Genomic DNA, 22,603 nt, shown 5'->3' on the forward strand with positions numbered 1-22,603 from the left:
AGGGGCAGGGGGTGCCCATTACACACTGGCACTGCTGCACGTACCTCCTCCTCATCACCTGAGAAGTGAGGAAAAGCAGCAGCAGCAGGAGAGCGTACTGGATCCCCACCCTGCCTCTTCTCCTCCCTTCTCCTGTGGAAGCGCTGGGTGGGGAAGCAGGATCTGCCGCCTGAAGCAGCTACCTCAATTTGCCAATGGTAAGGCCGGCTCTTCATCTCCAGCAGCTGCTAGTGCTGCTCAGTGGCTTGCGCCAGAGAGACCCCGCACCTGAGGCTGCGGGTCTCCAGCAGGCGCTCAAGAAACCACGCTCCTTGACCACTGGGGTGAGACTAGCGGAAAGGCGCGCGCTACTCCCACATCCAGGGTCCGCGCGTGGCTTCTGCCGCTGCGAGAAGACGAGCAAAGGTGAAGCAGCCTTTCGAAGGGGCGTGTCCTTGGCTGCGGGACCACGGCGGCCACGTGCAGAGCGTGGGCCAGTTGGGCGGGGCGTTTGTACACGGGCCTCCTCCACCACGCCCACTCCACTTCTTCTTTCGGCGGGGCGGGGAGCGCGTGCGCGCGCGAGAGAAAAGGGGGCTGGGATTGGGGGGGGGAGCGGTGGTTAGCGAGGAGCGCTGACGCGCGCGCCTTGTGGGGGCGGCCGTTGCCTCTCCTCCCCCTCCCTCTACTGCTCTGGAGGGCGAGCGCCGGCTTCATGCCTCTGAGGCGAAGCTGAAGCCGGAGGCTCCTTCTCCTGCCGACCGCCCCCCCCCTTCCCCTCCGCTCGGGGCGTTGGGTTTCGAGCGGGCAGACACCTCAGCACAGCGCCAGGCTGCCGCCCTCTCGGCCAGGGGTCGCTCCTTTCCCTGAGGGAGGGCGCCAGGCGGTTCCTCTTGCTTCGCTCCGTTGGCGCCGTCGGACGTGAGGGGCGCCCTCTTCTTCTTCCTCCTCCTCCTCGGGAGCTTTTCGCCGGCAGCGAAGGAGGTTCGGCCACATGTGGGCAGCGCCAGCCCTCCTCCCGCTTCCCTTTCTTTCCCTCCTCCTCCTCCTCTCTCCTCTGCAACCATTATTACACCTGTGAATGGAGGGAAGAAGCGAAGCCGTCGCCTGAAGCTGAGGAGGAGGCGGCGGCGGCCTTGACAGTCACACACACACTCGGGTGATCTTTTTGCGTGTTTTTGCCCTCCGACCCTTTTCTCATCGGCGGAGGAGCAGTCGGAGAGCTCCTCGTGGCCAGCCGCGGCAATGTGAGGCAGCCCTCCTGCGCGCGTGCCCTTGTGGAGTCTCGCTCCTGCGCGCCGCTCCGGCAGATGCGCCGGGGAAAGGGGGCTGCTTCGAGGCGCCCCCCCATCCCCACCGATTTATTTGCATCGCTGCCTCCGCGGCTCTAGTGGCGGCGCCGGCAGGACCCCCCTTTCCCCCCGCTTTCTTCGCGCGCCGCCTCGGTCCTAAAGGATTGACTGGATGAAGAGCTTGCCTTTTGGGTGGTTGCCTTGGGGGACTGGCAAGCGGAGAGACTTCAGCTGACAAGGTACCTGTTCTCCAGACCTGGGTGGGGTGGGAGATGCAAGATGCTCACCTGAAGGGTATCCGCATCGTGGTCTAGTAAAGGGGGGGGGGAGCAATAAAAAAAGGGAGGGGAATCGCCATCCTTCTACCTTAACCTATCTTCTCACTTTTTTCTTTAAACCCCAGAACCTCTCGATTTCTTTATGGGAATCGCTGTCGCCACCGTTATCATTTGCAGGCAGCGGAAAGGCTCATGGGCAGATTCCCCTCCCTGCAATGTGCATGTTTGGAGCAGGGGGCTGCGTCCTTTTTCTTGGGGAAGGGGCTGCTGCTCCTACGGTTGCCTGCTGTAGGGGCGTGTTAGCAGTGCAAGCGCTGCTCGCTCCGGCTCCCTGCATGGGCAAGCCGGGATTCAAGCTGGAGGAAGTAGCTCTTTGTGGCTTCACGTTCTTCCCCGTTCCCCCACCCGCCACCCCCTCCCAAAAAAATTGCTGCTGGGTGTTGCCTCCGTTTGGGGGCGGATGGCGGTTCGGGGGCGGTGGGTGAGCCATGGAGTGATGGAAGCGCCCGAGGGTGCTGCTGCTGGTGGTAATCGGTTGAAATGCAGTGGTTGCTAAGGGGAGAAAGCAGAGCTGCAAAGAAGCTATATTCTCCTCCTACCTAGCTTTGTGATTCCCCTTCACCCCCCACCTCCGCTTAAAAGACGTGTAGATTTGGAGGGGGCGGGGTGGTATGGGGGACAGGATCAAGGTGGCTGAAGCTGTTTGCTGGTTAGAGCAGCAGAAGCTCCCACTTGGCATTTATGCACAGGAAAATTTGCAGCATGGTTGCAGGCTATGGAGGGCCCTTTTGTGGTGTGTGTGTTTTTCTCTCACCACGCTGTAAGTACAATACCCCCCATCTTGCCAGGAGAGGGTGTGAACAAGTAGGAAGATGTGACTAGTAGGGCATAGTTTCTCTCTGTGGAAAGGGACCCATGTTGCTACCTAATGTCTGCCACTATAGCTTCCAGAGGGAGAGGAGAGGTATGCAAGTGGAGAAGAGTGAATTGCTCATGCATTGAACCAGCCATCTCATATTCACATCCACTCACCTGCACTTTCCCTCTGGGTAGCACAAGCATAGCAGCGGAGATCAGGCAGCATTCTAGAGGGTTACCAAGTAAAGGTAGTAGTGACAGCTTCTGCTCATTCATTCTGGGAAGCTGTGCTGGGCCCAATATTCTCTGCCATGCTGCCTGCAGATGGAGGGCAAGCAAGTAAAGGGAGACCACAGGCAAGGAAAAGAGGAGAAGCTGTAACTTGTAGGATTGTGGAATCACTTACGTTCCCCTCAATCTTAAGAGCATGGCAGGAAGGACTAGGCAAGTGATGGCCACAAGGGGTTGTTACCATTACTTCTGGTTGCTTAGCTGGTCTCTCTCAAACTCTGGGAGGCTCTGCCTCACTCTCTTTCTCTTTGGGTGCAACAATTGGAGTGGTATGATGGGGAATGATTGGACACAGCAGGGCTTCGCAGAACAAGTGAATCAGTGAAAGTTGCTACTGCCTCTTCTTGGTTGCTCTCCACTCTGGACAGTGCAGAAATGAGTACTGGCTCCCTACATCCAATCACTGCTTGCTGCACAGGTGAGCGAGCAGAAGGACAGGGGCAGAAATTATTGCTCCTTTCATGAGCAGTTGCCTCTGTCCAGTTGCACACCTACACTCTCCCTCTGGTTGCAGCGGTGGTGGGTATTGGACACAGTTGCACTGACCCAAGAGAGGGCAAGTTAGCTGGGGGAGACCTTTCTCTGTTGACAGTGCCACAGGGCCCAGTCCTCCCTGAGAGAGAGAAGATGAACAAGTGAATGGAGGTAGCAGTCTTTTTTGATTTGTACACTCTCTTTAGGCAGCCCTGCTGGTTCCAGTTTTTAGTGTCGTGCTGTCCATGGAAAGAGAAGGTGGGTGGCCAGAGGCAACCACCACTGCTTTCACTTGCTTTCCCACAGTGTCCCTCTGGCAGTGCAGTGAACAGAGCCCACGGCGCTTGGAGGCTGTTGTACCTTAGCACCGAGCTAGTCCATGGTCAGTGTGAGCCATCCTGTGGTGCTGGGCCCTTGCAGCATATTACGTTTCTGCAAGATTTAGGCTTGTGTGAGTGCTGGAGAGGACAGGCTAACCTTATGGCTTCACAACATATTGTGAAGATTTTTAGGTACATAAACAGATAAGAGGATTAGACTGTTAGATCTCATAATTTCAGGGGCAGTTGAAACACACACCACCAGAACACTAATCTCTTTTTTCATTGTCTACAGATAATAGCACAATTGGGGCTTTCTCATTTGAGCCACCAAAAGAGTGTGGTGTGGCTACAAAATGGAAGGGTTGATAGCTAGAATTGCATTGATTTTAACACAGTTCAGATTGTCCTCAGTGGAAATTGCCCTGCAATTATGTGTGGCATCATAGTTCTCTTTTAGTTTTAAAAATAAGGAAACTCAATTGGCGTTATTTTATGTCAATACTATTTTATGTCAGTACTATTCTTTGTTCGGTGTGACTAGATTTAAAATACTCATCTATTTCAACCCACCAAGAGCCCGCTTCCTCCACCCTCTTCTTCCCCATGGTTGTGACTCAGAATGGCTTTCCTTTTTTGGTATCTATGTGAAAGAGATGTCTGTAACCCAACTTTACTCTGCTGTTCCTTCTTAGCCATGCCTATTCATTAAACGCCCACAGTGTGCCTGCCATTATGTAAAGTTTAGTTGAATTCTGCACACTGGGCATGCTCAGTTCTCATTAGGTTGCTTTGGGCTTGCTTTACCACCTCTTAGGATTTTTTAAATAAAGACTTTATAAATCTTGACATTCTCTCAGACCTCCCCACTCCCTCTTGTGCATGGTTGGCGCCATTTTTGCTACATAAACCACATTCAGTCTTGAATTTTGAAAACAGAAGAAATGATTCTCAATACAGTTTTTAACTCATGAAATATTTTTTCTAAATTAAAAAATGAATGAATGTGCACTACAAAGAGTATGGAAGATGGTACCTCAATTAGGGAAAATGTTGGTAATTAGCATGTATTTATTTCTAATTAAGGCTTACTAAGGCCGTGTAACTTAAGTTCCAAATTCCAGCAGCTACTCATTTTAATAATTCTTGAAATTTAGTCATACCCATGTTGGATAAGAAAGAAATAATGGGTTGTATCCTGTGTTTCTACAAGTTGAAGCTATTTAACAACATAGTTGTTTCACTGGTGAAATGTTTTATTGTACAGGATAATTCATAAGCAGGTTGCTGGTAACTTCATTGCACAATAGATTGCACACCTGTTACACAATGAGTTTCTGCTAGCACAGTTGTTGGAGTTTATTTCTTTGTTGTAAAACATTAAAACCCAAGAGTCCTTATGTTGGCAAACAGAACATTGAATAGAGCCCAGTGTTCTTCCATTCAAATTTATTATTGCCTTGAAAGATAATATGAAAATATTTAAACATTTGCAATACTTTAAAAAAAAATCTTGAGGCCTTGAATTTTGCAAGTCTTCTGGGAAATCTGTTGTTCCCCCCTATGCTACCAACATCTTCACCATTTGTTTGACCAGAGAAACAGGAACAGTTTCTGTGTAACGTTTAGCGGTCAAATAAATGATTCCTCAACTGATTCCCTTGACTTGAAGATAGCACAACCATGTTTTGTAGTAATGTGTCATCTGTATAGCTAGCTTATAGACCAGAGATATCCAGTGTGGTGCCCTTCAGTTGTTACTCCAACTCCTGTCAACCCCATTCAGCATGGCTTATGGTCAGGGTGACGGGAGCTGTGGTCCAATAACATTTGGAGGGTACCATGTTGACTGTCCATTATATACCCATACCATTGAACTGCAGTTGGGTTCCTAAATATTGTGGTTAATCAGGCTGGTGTTGTGTCTTGCTTGAAGGCAATCTGCATGAAAACACCACCACATGATAAAGATACAGGAATTGTAGTTATTGCAAGAAAACAAAGTTTAGATTTTCTTAACTTTGTTATAAAATACTCACTTTATACATATTTTAAAATCTATGTTAAAGCTTGCTGTGTCATCATATATATCTATATTTATATCTATATCCCAACTTCTTTCTTGTTCCTCTCCCTCGGGACAAGTTTTAGTTTTGAAAGGGATAGGGCCCTGTGTGTCTTTTCTCCTAACCCTCTTCTTTCATTCTCTGTGGAAATACATTTCTTTCTTCTTTAGTCTTTCTAATTAGACGTGAAGGTGGAAGTTAGTCCCTGCCTTAAATGGACACCTCTCAGTGCTTGATATGACAGGAAAACACATGAAATTCAAGTTGGAATCAACTCTTTGGGTCTGATTCCAGTGTAGATGTGTTGAAATCACTGATCAAATGCTAGGTTGATTCAACAGGAATGAAGCCTCTTATGCTTGCTCTCCTAGTGGTCACTAGCTAACAAAGTGTAACACAAGCCCCTTGAGATTTAGGAGGAGGAGTTTGGATTTGATATCCCGCCTTTCACTCCCTTTAAGGAGTCTCAAAGCGGCTAACAGTCTCCTTTCCCTTCCTCCCCCACAACAAACACTCTGTGAGGTGAGTGGGGCTGAGAGACTTCAAAGAAGTGTGACTGGCCCAAGGTCACCCAGCAGCTGCATGTGGAGGAGCGGAGACGCGAACCCGGTTCACCAGATTACGAGACTACCACTCTTAACCACTACACCACACTGGCTCTTATTTAGAAGATTTAGAAGATTTGTTTCCTTTTACTATTGGTGTGAGTTGAATCAGATTTTTCTCTTTTGGAAGAATGAGCCACACTGATAACTCTGGACCACTTATATTATAAAGCCATGTTAAAACATAACTTTCTGATATGAGGGAGATAAGAATAAACCTATCTTGGGTATCTATAATGTCACCATGGTAACATTTTCATGCTTTGTACTTGGCCTCTGACATTTTCACCTAAACAGAGCTCAACAGAAAATTCTATTCTTGTTTCTACTAGGGTAAAGTGTTGTGGGCAGTTGAAATGCAAGGAAGGATGCACTTTGAATCACAGTTATATTTAACAATTTTTTGTTAGTCTTAAGTGTAGAAAAAAGCATAGTAACTTGTGCTGGCAAGTTAGATGGGTGTTGGTTCTATGCATCAATTTACTGTATTCCAGGATTCAGCAAGAGATTCAGGCTTACCATGACAACACCCGCTCCTCTCTCTCTGTTCATCAAATATTGCAGTGGATATTTTTTTTTAGCACAAAAGCAGCACCTTCTTAAAGAAATGACAACACTACAATATATACTACAGTGAGCAAACTTAACTGTACAGAATGCTTGTTCTGAATGGAATTATACCTGCTTTGGGGGGGAAAGCTGACCTATTTTTCCTGAATTTTAATGCAGCTTTTAGATTAAGATGACTTCACACTTCTATTTTTAAAAAGTTTGATGAAAGCACATTGGGGAGAGTCATGCTTTTTAAAACTGTAGTTCTCTTCCACCAAAACTAGAGTGCTTGCTTTAAAGTAAGTATGTGGTAGATCTGTATAAATTTGAGAGGACATAAGAGCCCTACCGGATCAGATAAAAGACCCATCTAATCCCTCATCCTGTTTTCACCAAATTCTGTGGGAAGTCTGCAAGGAGGACCTGAGTGCAACAGTGCTCTTCCTCATGCACGTTTCTCAGCGACTGGTATTCAGAGACTTAATGCTTCTGACAGTCAGGGTAGAACATAGCCATTGTGGCTAGTAGCCACTGATAGTTTTATCTTCCATGATTTTGACTAATCCTGTTTTAAAGCCACCCAAATCTGGCCATCTTTTCATCTTGCTGGAGTTCCAAACTTTAATTATACACTGTGTGGGGAAGTACTTTCTTTTGTCTGACCTGAAGCTTCTCTTCCAATATTCAGCTTCATTGGATGGTTCCAAGTTTTGTGGGGGAAGCTAAAAGCTTATCCATTTTCTCAACTCCATGCATAATCTTGTATACCTCTACCATGTTCTCACCTCTTACTTGTCTTTTGTCTAAACTTATCCCCCCCAGTCATATCTTTCCTGATAGAACAGTTGCTGCAGTCCCTTGAAGTTTTTCCAGCTCTATAACATCTTTTTAGGTGAGGTGACCAGAAATGTACACATAACCCAAAGTACAGTCTCACCGTAGATTTGTATAGCACCGTTATGATATTGGCAGTTTTATTTTCAGTCCCTTTCCTAATGATTCCTAACATGTTACCCATTCCAGAGAGGAGAAGGCTGACAAAGCAATAGCCATGCAGCAAATTTCCACATTCACAGAAAATAAGGCATTGAATAAGGGAGCCATGCCTTCCGGTTTATAGTGACCAAAACACATTTCCCTATACAGACAAGAGATAAAATTAACACATTTTCAGATATTTCAGATTAGATCTTATCTAACTCAGTGATTGAAGAAGAATGCAGATTTTGACAGTAAATTGATTTTTCATGTTATTTTCCAATAAAAGAATGCTAGTTTATGGAGAGATTGGTCAGAGTCTGATCTCTATCAATTCACAAGTGTCATGGCTCTTTGGTGCACAGAAGTTTCACAACACACATTCATTCTGCAATACTTGCATTTGTGATGTGATTTCGAAGGTGGTAAGAATCAGTAAAGGTCCCCTACAAAACAACAGCAGACAGTTGTTCTATATTTTACCTTCTCAGAAGTGCAGTGTAAGTAAGTGAATACTCCATCTCTCAACTTGATGATCACAAATAATGGCTAGCCAGAAAGCCAAGCTGACATTTGTTCCCTCTCAAGTGACATCATGATTGAGGGCAGTTGATCTAGATTCTAGGTAATACTTGGTTTCATCTCTGATTGAACTACGTAGTAGTATTTTGGTGGTATAAAGTTAAATGATCATTACTTTGAAACCTTCATTTAGTGGCATCTAACACCAGCTAAAGAAAGGTTGTAATACTGACAGATTGGGAGTTGTTGATTAGTCAGTAACAAGGTGACCTTCAGTAATATATGTGGAGTGTTCCTGTTCATTCAGTCATGTCCTACTTCACAATATTTCATTCAGTTCCTCCTCCCACTTAGTTTTCTGTCCCCATCCCCAACAATCAATCAGCATTCTATGCCCACTCAGTTTTTTTCTCATTAGGATTCCCCCACCCCTGCTAAAGATTTATTATATTTGTGCAAGCCTTTGGGTTCCCTCAAGCCTCTTGATTTTGTGTGTGTGTACTCAATGAACATTAGCAATAGTGCAGGATGTGTATAACTGAAGTTTTTTTGGTTTTTGGTTTTGTTTAATGGATTATAATGTACGGTATGGATTCTTTGCTACACAGGTCTGTTTGCTGTGAGAGGATCCCTTGTTGGGATCATGTAACACTTCCAGTGGGAGTGGGGAGGAGCAAAGCAGGTATAATTTAGGCATGGAAAGCCGGGCTTTATGGCTTATCTTTCAAAGGAACTGTTAAGGGGGTTCCTTTTAAATCTAGAATTTGCCTTCATTTTTTTCTTTTCTAGATATAACACAATATGTTCTTCTTTATTACAGTTTTTCTAAATCTGTTTAACTCTGTATGTTATCTTTTTAATTGAAAAGCAATAAACCATGTAGATTCTCAGATCTTTAGTCAGCAGTCTTTCACAGCATCATGAGGCAAAGTATATATATGCATTAATTTGTTACAGTGCACATGTAGCAATCTCATTGCTTTCTAAACAGCAGCTTTACATGGAAACTTGGTTCTGTAAAAGTAAATGACATCACAGCCGGCAACTGCTCCTAACTAACTTCTCCTGTTGGTCAGTGTCCTACATAGAAAAAAGTTCCCCAACTTGGTGGTAAACTTTGATTTAGCATTATGTTCTAATGCAGTTAATTAACATGCAGCAGTTACCAATCAGTCATTTCAATAGAAGCACAGATCCACATATATGGTTATTTGCATTAATGAGTCAGTTTTATTGGCTGAAATAGGGACTTCTTGCAAATGCAGTAGCTCTATTTGGATGTTGGAGCACTAAAGAACTCTGGATCTGATTTTGTAAAGAAAAATTCCACTCTCCACACACCTGTGGTAAGGAAAGACTCAATTCAGAAACAGGATTGCTGAAGCATCCCATGAATCTTTCATAGGAAAGTTGTGCTCATGGTAAATAGTGTAGAAATCATGTCTTGAAAGAAATAAGTACTGAAAGAAAGTCTGAAAGTAATAAGTACTGTTAACCTTGAGAAAAGTTATCAAAAAAAAAATACTTAGATGACACCCAGGCATATAGAGGAAACGGTTGCTCATTGTAAATATTCAGGAAAGGTCCTGAAAGAAATTACTTAAATTGCAACAAAGATTATATAATTCTTGTGACAGGGGTATATGGTGTGGAGAAAAATCCTAATGGAGAAAGTTCCTGCAACATACATAATATGTTATTTAAAGAGCGTTTGGACTCTTGTGTAAATGGTGCTTTAGATTTTGGATATGGTTTCTTAGCTCATATAGTATAGTGGCTCTAAAAGTATGAATTGTTGTTTATTATAAGATTATTAGGCAGCATCTCAGTGGCAAGAGTTAAATGGCTGTTAAACTTCCCCTAAAGTGATATTCCCCACCACTATCTGTTGTGCCTTACAATGTATACTCTTAGTTTACAGAGGAAAACGGTGAAGCACAACAGACTTGCCTAGTATCCCATGTGACCTGAGTGTGCAGAATCCTCTGCATAATGTTCACTGGTACTGTACTTTGGCAGCCAAGCTTCATGGAAGTTTTGAAAATCATTGATAGACTCCAAACTCTTTGGAGTTCTTTTGTTTTCCAGAATATTAAAACTGGTGCACAGTAATAACTTATATTTTGAAATCAGCAAAATCTTTGATATTCACTAGCATTCCATTCTACATTTCTTACTTTGACTGGATTATTTGGTGGTGATGTTCTGTGGATGGATTTAAGTATGTGCTATCACATGCTTGTGAAATACAGTGTCGTGGTGATTGTCTTTCATTCATTCTCCTTCCATGAATTTTTGCCGATTTCCCCTGAAACCACTATGAAGAAGTAAATAATGAGTAGAATAAAGAACTAGCAAGCTGCCTGTTATATTCTGCAACACTGTAGTCTGAAATACTGATTTACAGCTCAATCCCAACCATGTCTGCTGGAGTTAGGATTTGCAGTTTAAAAGAAACAAGTGAAAGGATGCCAGTGCTATAACTCTCAGTTTGAGCCTTTTAAGAAATATGACCATTTGACAGGGCGCTAAGAATTCCATATTCTGTCAGTAAGGAGACAGGGTGCTGTAACCCGTGCCTTATTGCTGATGGCACAATCTTACTGGAACGCACTTTACAGATGGGAAACATAGACTGATTAATGGCTTAATTCAAAGCTCTGTGAAGTAAATGGATGCCTTTCTTTTGACAAAATGCTCTTTATTGGTCCTTAAGCAGCTTGCTGAAAGGCAATATCTGGAAATGTCCACTGGAAGACAGAGATGTGCCTATAGTTCTAATGTTCCAATCTGTCACAGTTTGTCATAAGATATTGCATGTTTACCATCACAGTTTTCTGTTTTGTGTGTCCATTCTTTGTGAATTCCTTGTTTCTATAAAAGGCAGCATTCAAGGCTGATTTCTCTCAATTTATGTTGCCTTTTCATCTAAAAATGTAAACAGGACCTTTAATAATAGTATAATAATATAATAAATATTTATACCCCGCTCAAGGCGGCTAACAGCAAATATAAAACATTGATTAAAATGTGACTTAAAAACAGCATAAAATACAACATAAATGCAGTATCAATGTCAATAAAATTAAAAAAATCAGGGTCATTGGGGGGGGGGACCCAGTCAGTCAACATCAAATGATCACCAGGGCTAACTGGCCAAGTTGGTCCTACTAAGGCCAGCAAGGAAACCAGGGAAGAGTTTAAATATGGGGTCTCGGAAGGGTTTCTTCATAAAAAAGGAAAGGGAATGGAGGATCAGGCTAATTCATATTGAAGCTTTCTTAACATTATCAGCTCCAAAAATGTGGCAAAAGTCTTAAATACATAAAAGGTGATATATATATGCAAAGAACCAATCGATTTGTGAAAAGGGTGAAAAAGCTCCCTTCGCCACACCACAGGCTGAACTTTCATTGCAGTAGCAGCCTCCACTGTTGCGCTTTGTAAGAAAAGAAAACAACAGAGGAAAGACACATGCCACTTAACATTACATATAGCTTAGCCTGATTGATAGAATTCCAACACGAATTCATAAGAAAGAATCAAAATGTAAGCTTTCCTGGTTTCCTCAAAGCTTTAACCAAGTAGAACAAGTAAAGTGATGTAAAGAGATGGGACTTCCCTGCACAGACAATTCCCCATAAACGGTCTTAGAATGCACAGTTCATATATTTTATAATCAATAACTAGGCATACATGGAAGTCAAATTTATTTAAAATTGTTGAGGTGGTGGCAAGTAACTTTTAATGTTGTAATTAAATACGTACTAAAAGAGGTTTCTTTTTTCTTTCCTTTTCTCTTTCTTTCTTTTCTACTTCTATAAAGGGTCATCTTGATTATGTTTTGTGTAGAGTGGTCCATAAAGTCCAGATTCAGAGTCAGTTAAAGTATCCTAAACAGAGCAAACATGCAGGAGCAACATTGCCTAAGATAATCAATCTAAATTATGTTCATATATTTTTCCATGTTTCTCCTTCACTAATTGCTTCATGTTTTGGAATTTAAATTCTTTTGTATGTTTAGTGGGTCAGTATAAAATGACATGCAACTCTTAGTATTTCAGTTTAGGCTATTACATTGGATTTTTCTTTGCAACTAGAAACCATCTGATGATACGTGCATTTTCATATTAAAGTACTGCTCTCCACTGCAATTCAAAACTTTTAAAAAGACACCTCTGAATTGTTCAGTATAAAAACTCTTGACAACCTTGTGAATTTTCATATTTGACAAATGGTTCTTATTCATGCCAGCACTTCAGACTAATGTTCTGGGACTTGTGGGTGTTAAAGAACAGAACAAATTTCCATATCAACTAATTTGATCCCCCACTAGAGTTTTAAATGGGATTATTTTTGACAGTCCTTATATGGTAGATTCACCCCCCCCCCCCAAATAAACATGACTATCAAGTACACAGTGGCAATTATAAATTTTGAATTCAATAGATATGAAAGCCTTGCTTCCAAAAATAGCAGTTTTGCATGCTTCCTCACAGAGTCTGCACTTTTAGATAATTAGCTTCTGATCTGCAGCACTAGCAAGGTTTGGATAGCTATTTAGGAAACAGAATATATTCATACTACTACTTGTTACTTACTCCACATCCAGTTCACTCCCACTTCTAATTTTTGAAGCTGCATTCACATGACGTTAGTGACAATTCATATCGATCCTGTGGTTTCTTGACAAATACTGCTGTTTGGTGCATCCCCCTCCCCAGCCAGCTTCAGACCGATGGGAAAGCAGGATGCTGAGTAAGCAGCAAAGTGAACATATCCAAACAGCTGTCTTGTAGGCATAGATAAGCATGCAAGCACAGATGACAGTGTAATAGGAGTTCTAGTGGGATTGCAGGGGCAGGGAAACCAAAAAGGTTGTGTGTGCCAGGGGAAGACATCCCCACCCTCTCTCTAATGTGAACATCTCAGTGTACATGCACCTTGAAACACAGTGTGGGGAAATTGCCCCTATGCTTAAAAAAATATCCTCACTAATGTGAGCATACTCTTAGATAGGAAATAAACTGCGGCAGAATCTGATTGTTTTGGGGGCTTTATGGCAATGAGTTTGTGCAAACTGTTAAATCTGCTCTGTAACCTGGGGATATATAATGTTTTAGGGTTAGACCTTTTTGACATTTGAATTGTGTGGCTTTTAACTGTGCAAGCACTCTAGGACAGTTTAAAGGTTTTATTTCTTCACAAGGTGATCCACTGCCTGTGCAAATATTTAAGATCTATAAAATTGTTTTGTAACGTTACACTGTGCAGCAAAGACTGAAGTAAATGGGCTAACATACTTCGTAATCTCACAATATAAATTCCATGGTTAGCTAAAATTTTGAGTTAGTTGCAAAAAACAAAAAAAGCTGAAGGGTAAGAAAGAAAAGGGATGAGGTCCAAATTCTAGAGGCAAATTATAAAACTGATAATGTGAAAAATGGAGCTGGATTTGTAGCAATAATGTACTGATGCTGTGTTGTACAGAATCAAAAATATTGCAGCATTTATTTGGGATATTACAACTGCACTGAGCCTGGGTTGGTCCATACTGTTCGTCGTGCTTAAGTCCTGTTGAAATCAATGTGAATTAAGTCATTACTAAATTTTCATGGTGAGTTCATTGGGACCTAAGTCCTGAATCCAACCTATTATCTCCACCTACACATATTTTTGATGCAGGTCCAATATTGTTAGGATTGCATAATGATGATATTGAGAACTTGGGGATAGCCCCCAAAGTAGTCTGCTGTTCTGGTGTATCTTTCCATCCCTTTCCTCTGTAACTCGCTCACATAGGTATCTAGAATATGACTACAGTAGGCCATTGAATCTGCAACTGAGGCTGCTGTTGCCTCATTCCTAACAGAGACTTTGCCTTCCCACCAGAGTGAAGACATGATATATCTATTGAGTATAAAGGACATTTATTAATTAAATGATCTTCAACAAGCAAGCAAACATGAATGTAGACACAGTATGATTTGAAGCCATAGGAAAGCAAAGCCGAAGAAATCCGTAAATGCTTTTACCCTCAGGTGCCTCAAAATCCTTAACATGACTTTTGCCAAGGATCAGACATTTTGCCCAGACGCCAGTCTACATGACCGAAACATTCTATTAGTAGTATTAGCCAAACAACCAAATGCAAATCTGTTGAATCATCGGTCAAATTGATTGTTTGAATCAGTCAAAACCAATTTCCCAGTATGAAGTATGTGAAAAAACACAACACATCCCCCCCCCTTTCAGCCAATAAAGCTATCAGCTACTCCCATACTGGTATCAAATAGCAGGACTAGCTGGTGCCCCTGTGCTAGGAGAAGCAGAAAGTGCAGAGACTTAGGCTGCTATATACAGGCCAGCTCCTGCCTTTTGTTGATGGGCAGTGTATGGTGCCCTATGTGTCAGAATGCACAAACATACTCCTAAATTGTATGTCTCTGCCCCAGATGCAAGACGCAGTGTGGCAAAACCAGCCTCGCTATAGCAGTATGAATCAGCATTTTCCCAAGGGTAAGACCATTCATAAAACCAGGCCACATCTAGCAGCAGTTCCTACTTACTTTAATGTTCAGTTTTTTCTCAGATGAACTTAAAAGAAGCAATATAATAGTCCTATTGAGAAAAAGAAGCAACATAATAGTCGTGTTGATAGTTTTTCTCTTTTTGAAACTCGGGGCTTTAATCCTATAATAAATAAATCCCCTCACCTAAACTTCTGGGGCTTAACTGCTAGTGCTATGTTACTTCTTGGTATGAAAACATCAGTAAAGACGATAATAGTGCAGAGAGAGAGAGAAAATATATATCAGAAGTATCTGTAGAATAGGTAAAGGTAAAGGGACCTCTGACCATTAGGTCCAGTCGTGGACGACTCTGGGATTGTGGCGCTCATCTCGCTTTATTGGCCGAGGGAGCCGGTGTACAGGTTCTGGGTCATGTGGCCAGCATGACGAAGCCGCTTCTGGCGAACCAGAGCAGTGCATGGAAACGCCGTTTACCTTCCCGCCGGAGCGGTACCTATTTATCTACTTGCACTTTGTGCTTTTGAACTGCTAGGTTGGCAGGAGCAGGGACCGAGCAACGGGCGCTCACCCCGTTGCGGGGATTCAAACCACTGACCTTCTGATCAGCAAGCCCTAGGCTCTGTGGTTTAACACACAGTGCCACCCGTGTCCCTGAATAGCAGTAGGTAAACTAGTTCTGGGATTGTGTCCATTGCACAGCTAGTGCAGTAGGAGCCCTTCCTGCCTCCCCTCTCTCCCTGTACTCCCCTAAATCTGCTCCAGAGGATCCCCCAACTGTCTGGAGCAGATTTTTTAATGTGTGGAGGTTGCAGGGGGGGGGGGCGAAGTTCTGTTGTGCAAGCAGAAGTCTGTTGACTGAATGGAATAGCAGCAATGGATACAACCCAAAATTTGTAAATATTCTCTGTTTTAGAATAAACTATTCAGATTTCATGAGTTACTATATTGCATAGAAGTATAAATATAAACTAGTTAAAAATGTTGTAAAATCTTGTGCATACTGTAATAAGCAAACTGATAGCATGTATCAATTGGAAGTGCTATTTTTATTAGGCTTAAATTTAGTGTCAAAGGGACTTTCATATTTAGCTTTTTCCATGATATTTTAAGATATTTGAGCTTTTAGAGTATTCCTGCTAACATACTAATAAACTAATTTAAAGTAGACTTTTTTAAAAAATTGTGTTTTTTAAATATCCTTTACATCTCTATTAACATAATTTTAAAGCACAAACAGACACACACCCCTCTTTGCTTAGTCAGCTTTCATGTCCCTTTTTAAAAATTCCTTATGTCCCTACTTACTGAAAATAGGAGACCGATTTCCTTGCCTCACAGTAATTTACTACAGGCCAAGACACTAAGAACAGGGACATTATTTTATTAATTAGATTCCTCTCTTTTTCCTTAAAGGAGGCAATATACCTGTTTTTTCAAAACAGTTGTGATTTTTATCTTGCCAACTATAAATTTTATCCTTTGTTTTGTTTTAGTTATTTAGTTTATGAAAAATCTTAATCAACTACTGTTCTTAAAAATCTTGGAATTGATTGGATTACTAAACACTTGCCAGGTAGGACAGCTCGCAGCTAAGTTTAGGTAGAAATCTGATGGAATATTTCTTTTCTAAAATAGTGTATTAGGAAGACGATACCTGTTGTGACTAGGGTCATAGTACATGTAATTACAAGTGATATTTGTTCCGGGTGAAGTGGTTGTCTGTCACAGCTGCTGAAGCAAGTAAAGTAGGTCTATATTATCAATTATTAATAATTTAGTGCTCATCAGAGTTTGTTTATGCATCCAGGAATTTAATTACTGGAGAGGCATTTGTGCTTGTTTGGAACTTGTATATTGGGCTGCATAGGAAGATGTAAGCTTCAGTCAAGTGGAGAAAAGGGTGCACCGTACTTCTTAAGTACAAAGTACAAAGAAATGTGCTGTTTTAGAGAATAGGCCATATGATTGCCCTAGAGAAATTGGTATAAGCTACCTGCTAGCTTATGTCCTTATCCTTTGGACTTCTTACTGTTTTATGTTGATGCTGCTGGCAAATTCCTGGAGCTTGTGTCAACTTTTTTGGAAACTGTTGCATAGTAATTTACTTATTAAACTTTCTTCCCCTTTCACTTGATGATTTCCATTTTCTTTATGAATTTCATGCACATCGTATATACATGATTTGGCATATGGGAAGGAGGAGAGCCTCGGAGTTCTCGTAAATAGACAGACAGTGCTGCATTTATTAACCAACATTGTGCCATTTCAGGGGCTTTCAAAGGGGGTCCTAATATATATTATTTTAAAACTGTAAAAGTCCTGCAGTGTATTAAAATTCAGACTTAAATCCAGTTGTAAAACTTAGTGTTTCAGCATATCTAACCTTGTGCGGAAGATACAGCAGCAGTAAATTGATGTAGGTAGTTTTCAGGACTGTTCCAGATTAACATCTAACCCACAAGGCTGAACATCAAAACACAAATTTATTTCCAAGTGGAACAAATGAGAGTAATACTCTTCACATCTTCTCAAGAGTCTACTTATACAACACAGGCAGCTGTTGCAGGTCAGAGAAAGCAAAAATAAATATTCTGTTCAGATGATGGTTTCAATGGGATTTTTACAACTGAAAGAAACTAGGTCAATACAAAGGGAATAGTCAGAAGTTCAGATTTGCATATCATTCAAAGTGTCTTTTTATTTGAATGTTTTATCAACAATGTTTTATCTCTCAACTAGCTATCAAAACTATGAGTACAATCCGAACAAAATTAAAAATTTAAGTGCTACAGAATTTCAGTGCAAGGCTTAAGCTTAATGTTCCTACCTTAAAAGGCTGCTATGGGCTATTTCACATTACATTAAATTCAGTTGGTCAACCTTCAATATGATCATTTCACTTATGAATCATAGAGATAGTAGAAAGAGAAACAAGGGAGAAAATTACACAGAGGTTTATTGCACTTTCAGCCTAGGATCAGGTCAGTACTAGGACAAGTCATCTCCTAACACCTATAGCTTCCTCATATGTATGCTAATCCTTGAAAGCCACTGCAGTTTAACCCAGTTCCTTAACATGCTTGCAATACTAGCCTTTCGTGACTTCTTGAGAATTGGATCTGACAATGTTGCTTGTGTGTGTGAGGGAGGAGGGAGTGCCACTAGTTGATGACATGTCATGCTCCTTCTGGGGTAGTTTGTCTACCTTTGGTCTCCACCCTGCACTCAGCTCTCACTTGTAGCTCCTAGAAGCTGTCAGCATGCGACAGCACCCACATCCCAGGAAATGGCTTTGACTGGTCAGCTAAACCAGATGAGGGTAGCCGATAGGTCTTAAATCCTCAGTGAATTAGGCACTTCCCATGCATGTGAAGACGGGCTCTGGTAGATTGAGACTCATGTTACACCTGCCTCTCTCGTCTCCCGTGATTTTTCATTTCTACAGAGACTAAAAGTGGGTCCAGTGGTCAATAAGACTGTTTCTGCACATGCTGTAGAGGGAAGTGAGGGGTAGATGGGGCTCAACCTGGGAAGGTAGCTCATCTAGGAGAAGGATAATGCTGAATCTAAACCTCCACTGCCTTGTGAGATATCCACTGCCTTGCAGTATATCTTCAGGAGAAGAAAAGGCTAAGGAGTAAACCCTACGCAAACCTGCAGTGAAGTCCCTAAAATGGTTGGATGGTGCCTTGTTTGCCTCCTCCTGGCAAGTCCTGCAGCCACGTTGGTGCCAAACATATTGTTCTGCTTTTCTTCGGACCATATGCACGAGGCTGAAATGAGTCTTGTCATCTGGGTCTTGTCCGGGACCTCCATACACAAACTTGTGCCCCAGGGAGGTCACTTTGCTGCTACTAACACAGCAGTTTGACTTCACCCACAGAGGCGGCCTTCATTGTCTTTTGAGATGCCAACGAAACAGAGCAGAACACAGAATTCTGAAAATTAAGTTTGGCAGCTCTAATGTGTGGGAACAGACAGATGAAATGTGGAAATATCTGTGGTTTAGGGAAATGTTTATCTTTACATTTTTCTTTAATGCATGACTTGACGGGTTCCTTTTGTTTCATTTGGAACAGTGCAAGGTAAAGGTTATTGTTGGGGAGGGGACAGCAAAACTGAGAGTCAGACCTGTTGGGAATGCTTCCTTGCTTTCTGTTTGCTATGTTTTAAGATAGGCCAAGGACTGCCTAAAAAAGAGACGGTTTGTTTTACTGCTTAAATAAACAGTCCTTCAAATGAACATACAATCCGAAGCATGCTTACTCAGAAGTATGTACAAACACTTGGGAGGGTTTACTTCAACTCCCATCTTCCCTAACTATTGGCCCTGCTGGCTGGGGCTAGAGGGGCACAGATTTTCCTTCTCTGACTTACATGTACTTGTGTATAGAATTGCAGCATTGCCATACTTGCACGGGTAAAAGAAAACAAGGGAAAAGAGAACTGAAAGAGGCAAGAAAGAAATTTCTATTTTTTTCAATCATAGAAACCTTCATTGTTTAGTTCCAACATGAATGTAACTCTCTACTGTGAATTATCTGTCATTTAATATCTGCTTTATAAATCTGGATGGAATAGAGTTAACTTGTTTTACTTCTGCTAGGAAGGATTGAAAATCTTTTTAATTGGATTTCTTACATGCTTTAAGTGATGACATCCATGCTTTTATCCACAAAATAAGGGACTGTATTTTATGGCCTCATTCTCTCACTTTGATCAGAACACAGTCCCAAACTAATTAAGTACAGATAATAAAATACTCCCAGAATGTGCACCCTGGCTTAGTGCCACTAAAAGAACTTGCACTCATTTCTGTGGTTCAGTTTTCCAGGGCACTGTCTGATGTTAGTGCATTGGTATGTTTGTTTTTGTCTACAGGTTCACAACTTATTTCTACTCGATATTAGGAGCAAAAAATGATGGAATCTCTGGGTAAGAACAAGATGGTTTTCAACTATTTACATATATTGGTTTTGCAAGCAACATTGATATGTTTCTGTAGCACTTACCTAATTGTTAAGTAATATGGTGATAAGGATAACATTAGCACACCTTTTAGATTATTCATATTGTGTCTCATTCCAGGCAATTCCCCTACTTGTTCTAAATTCTTCAAACTGAAATAATATCTGCAACTCTGTTTCTCTTATCTGTGCAGCTATGCATTTGAACAAATATGTTCCTCACTCTCTGTGTTCAGATTATGTATAGTGAAGATGATGATACCAATATAGTTCTCTTTTTGTATCATGATTCACATGACTACTGAAGTCTTGAACTGGTATTTGTTCCCTAAAACTAGTTGTAGCAGCAGAGCATATGCATTTTAATCCTTTGATTTCACGTGCTTCTGGATTTAAGGGCTGCTTAACCCGATAAGGATTAAGAGCACGCACAACCATGTGTAAATGGGAAATGGTCCCTGTTTGTCACTTCATGATTGTCTACAGGAACTACATTGTGGCTCTGTTAAGAGCTGCTTCTAATTTGAGGGACAATGTTGAGTCTGTGCATATGACAGTTACTGTGCCTAACAATCAGCATGCATCATCGTACATTCACCATTTTCTAGTGCAGTGTTCATTTTTGCATTGTTCCCATGCGTGAGCAAGACTCAGAGCACAGTCCCTCATATGAAGACTCTTATTGGCTTCAATAGTAGTAGTTGTTGTTTGCCAAGCTCCTATGCATATCAAGGGACGAAAGCATAATATCTGTGGCAGAGGGCCACATTCCAAGAAAGCAGGCAAAGTTGCTATCACAGGGGGTGCTTCTATACTATGTGTTCACTTTGGAATTGCCATGCTTTGTTACTCATTCTTTTAAAAGAACGTCTCCATGACATCATCACCAAACTGTTATTTACTGTTTCCACTGTGATTCTTCTATTTTGTTTAAGATCACAGCAAATCCAGCCGCATGCTACTATTCAGTTCTTTCCCCCCAACTCCAAGGTGCATTTTGCCTTAGTACCCCTTTTCTGTTGTCTTAAGAAGCATGGCTTTCACTTGTGCACTCATATATGGATGGGTGAACTATACGTCTACTTAAGCACATCTTCACATTATTGTTCCCATGCCATTTTATTAGCATGTTTTAAAATCAATCTAAATTTGTAGTAAATTTTAATTTCTACTAAACTCCCTTTAAAAGAACAACAAACAGTATTTTTACTTTTTGTAAGAAAAATGATTAAAACCCGCTTCACGTGATGCCTTTCTGGCCAGCACTGTTATAGTGACCTATACTATTTATTTATTTATTTTTTTTGGGGGGTAGGGAAGCAATCTTCAAATCACAGTAATAGTAAAATAACTGTTGCCTACTTTTTTTTAAAAAAAGAAGGTAACTCTGCAATTGCACCTTAGTAAAACTGTATTTTACTGCAATTTATAGAACTTATAAACTGATTTTTAAAATGGCGTCCTCAGAATTATTAAAATTGTCTTTCACACTAACCTTTACTCAAACTTGTCCATGTGATGATCAGGTAGCAGCCGTCCCTCTACTTGTTGTGTTGAAAAAGAAAACCATAGGATGTCTGAAATTTGATATGTTTGACATAGGATTGCTGAACACATACAGGATGTATTATTCATCCTTGCAGCAGTTTCATAGTTTCCTGAAGCCATATTTTGGCATAAGCAGCATAGATGGTTCTAGTGCCATCATTTTGTAAATTCCAAGGCCATCCATTTTAAGCAGTTCTTTAACCAAATTTGGTTTCTCAGATTTTTTTTGTTTAGTTATTTATATAAGGTTTTTATATACTCCTTTTTAGGCAAATCCACAAAATGGTTTACTTCTTTTAAAATAAAAAAACCCACAACCAGCAAGTACATAATAAAACAGCCAAGACAACTTAAAAAGAAAAAGAACCTTTTTTGAAAGCCAAATCTTACCTCCCCCTAAGGTCAAGATGATCCTTGAATGGCCCTGTGGTGGCAGTTACAGGGGGACAGCTCAGCTAAATTACCAGAATCTAGAATCTATTTTCTTCCCCAAGGGAGAGATGTTTCTTGAGTAACCCTGTGATGGCCAATGGAGAAGGATATAGAGATAAAACAAATTCAGCAGTCCTATTCTGTGCAGCAGTTCTGATCACACTCTTTGCTGCAGATGTCTTTTCTTATTTGAAAGGAATACAGGCAGCCAGCATGAGCAGTTCAAACAAAGCATATATTGTAGATTGAGCTAGCTCTGAAATTCATGCTTTTAAAACTCTTCATGCTTGCTGTATAGTCACTAAGATTTTCAGATATCTTGCTAAGATGGATAGATGAGTGAAGTTGCTGTTATTCCCAGATTGCAGCTCATAAAATTTGTATGAGGGAGATCGTAACTCTGTCGCTTATAAAAACTGCACACCCAGCAAAAGCATCGTCAAGATCTGTTTGTATCAGTACAGATGGAAAAAACTTGCAAGTGTCTCCAGTTATGTGATACCCATGGTTTAAGTTGCCTCACAGTAATTTTCAGGATGCATTCTAAAATAGCCAGGGAATTCAAAGTGTTTGATTAACATAAACTTTGAAGGCTTGCTTTTCTATTTTCTCTAGGTATAAAACTGCATCTTATCCTATGCCTAATTCCTTAGAAATAAATCCAGTGGTTTAGTGGGGTTTACTTTCATACAACAGCATTAAGGGTTGCAGTATTAATTTGCCTGCCACCATTGCACTATATTGCACTTGACTTCACAAGTACAGTGGTGCCCCACAAGACGAATGCCTCGCAAGACGGAAAACTCGCTAGACGAAAGAGTTTTCCGTTTTGGAGGTGCTTCGCAAAACAAATTTCCTATGGGCTTGCTTCGCAAGACGACAATGTCTTGCGAGTTCCTGCTGGTTTT

General features: G+C 41.4%; 1 protein-coding gene and 1 long non-coding RNA gene across 20 annotated transcripts in view; one reads left to right on the forward strand and one right to left on the reverse strand.

Annotated features, from left to right (window-relative positions):
• The first annotated feature begins 576 nt into the window (after positions 1-576).
• LRRC7 (leucine rich repeat containing 7) overlaps positions 577-22,603 on the forward strand; it is a 205,319-nt gene continuing 183,292 nt past the window's right edge. For 7 of the 19 annotated variants that reach the window (XM_081193649.1, XM_081193635.1, XM_081193634.1 and 4 more), the window contains exons 1-2: positions 584-1,510; positions 19,630-19,683. In XM_081193649.1, the coding sequence (XP_081049775.1) occupies positions 19,668-19,683 (16 nt within the window). In that variant the 5' untranslated portion in view covers positions 584-1,510; positions 19,630-19,667. Of the gene's footprint in view, positions 1,511-19,629; positions 19,684-22,603 lie in introns of all 19 variants that reach the window. The other 12 variants (XM_081193644.1, XM_081193633.1, XM_081193646.1 and 9 more) reach the window with 5 other exon arrangements.
• Positions 13,620-21,786, reverse strand: LOC308586833. Its single transcript, XR_014008081.1, has 4 exons — positions 21,654-21,786; positions 21,211-21,292; positions 14,785-14,836; positions 13,620-13,789 (listed from the first exon to the last, which is right to left on the reverse strand). It is a non-coding gene; the product is annotated as an uncharacterized lncRNA (long non-coding RNA).

This window comes from Podarcis bocagei (genome assembly GCF_964188305.1).
Source record: "Podarcis bocagei genome assembly, chromosome: 5".
Lineage (NCBI taxonomy): Eukaryota > Metazoa > Chordata > Lepidosauria > Squamata > Lacertidae > Podarcis > Podarcis bocagei.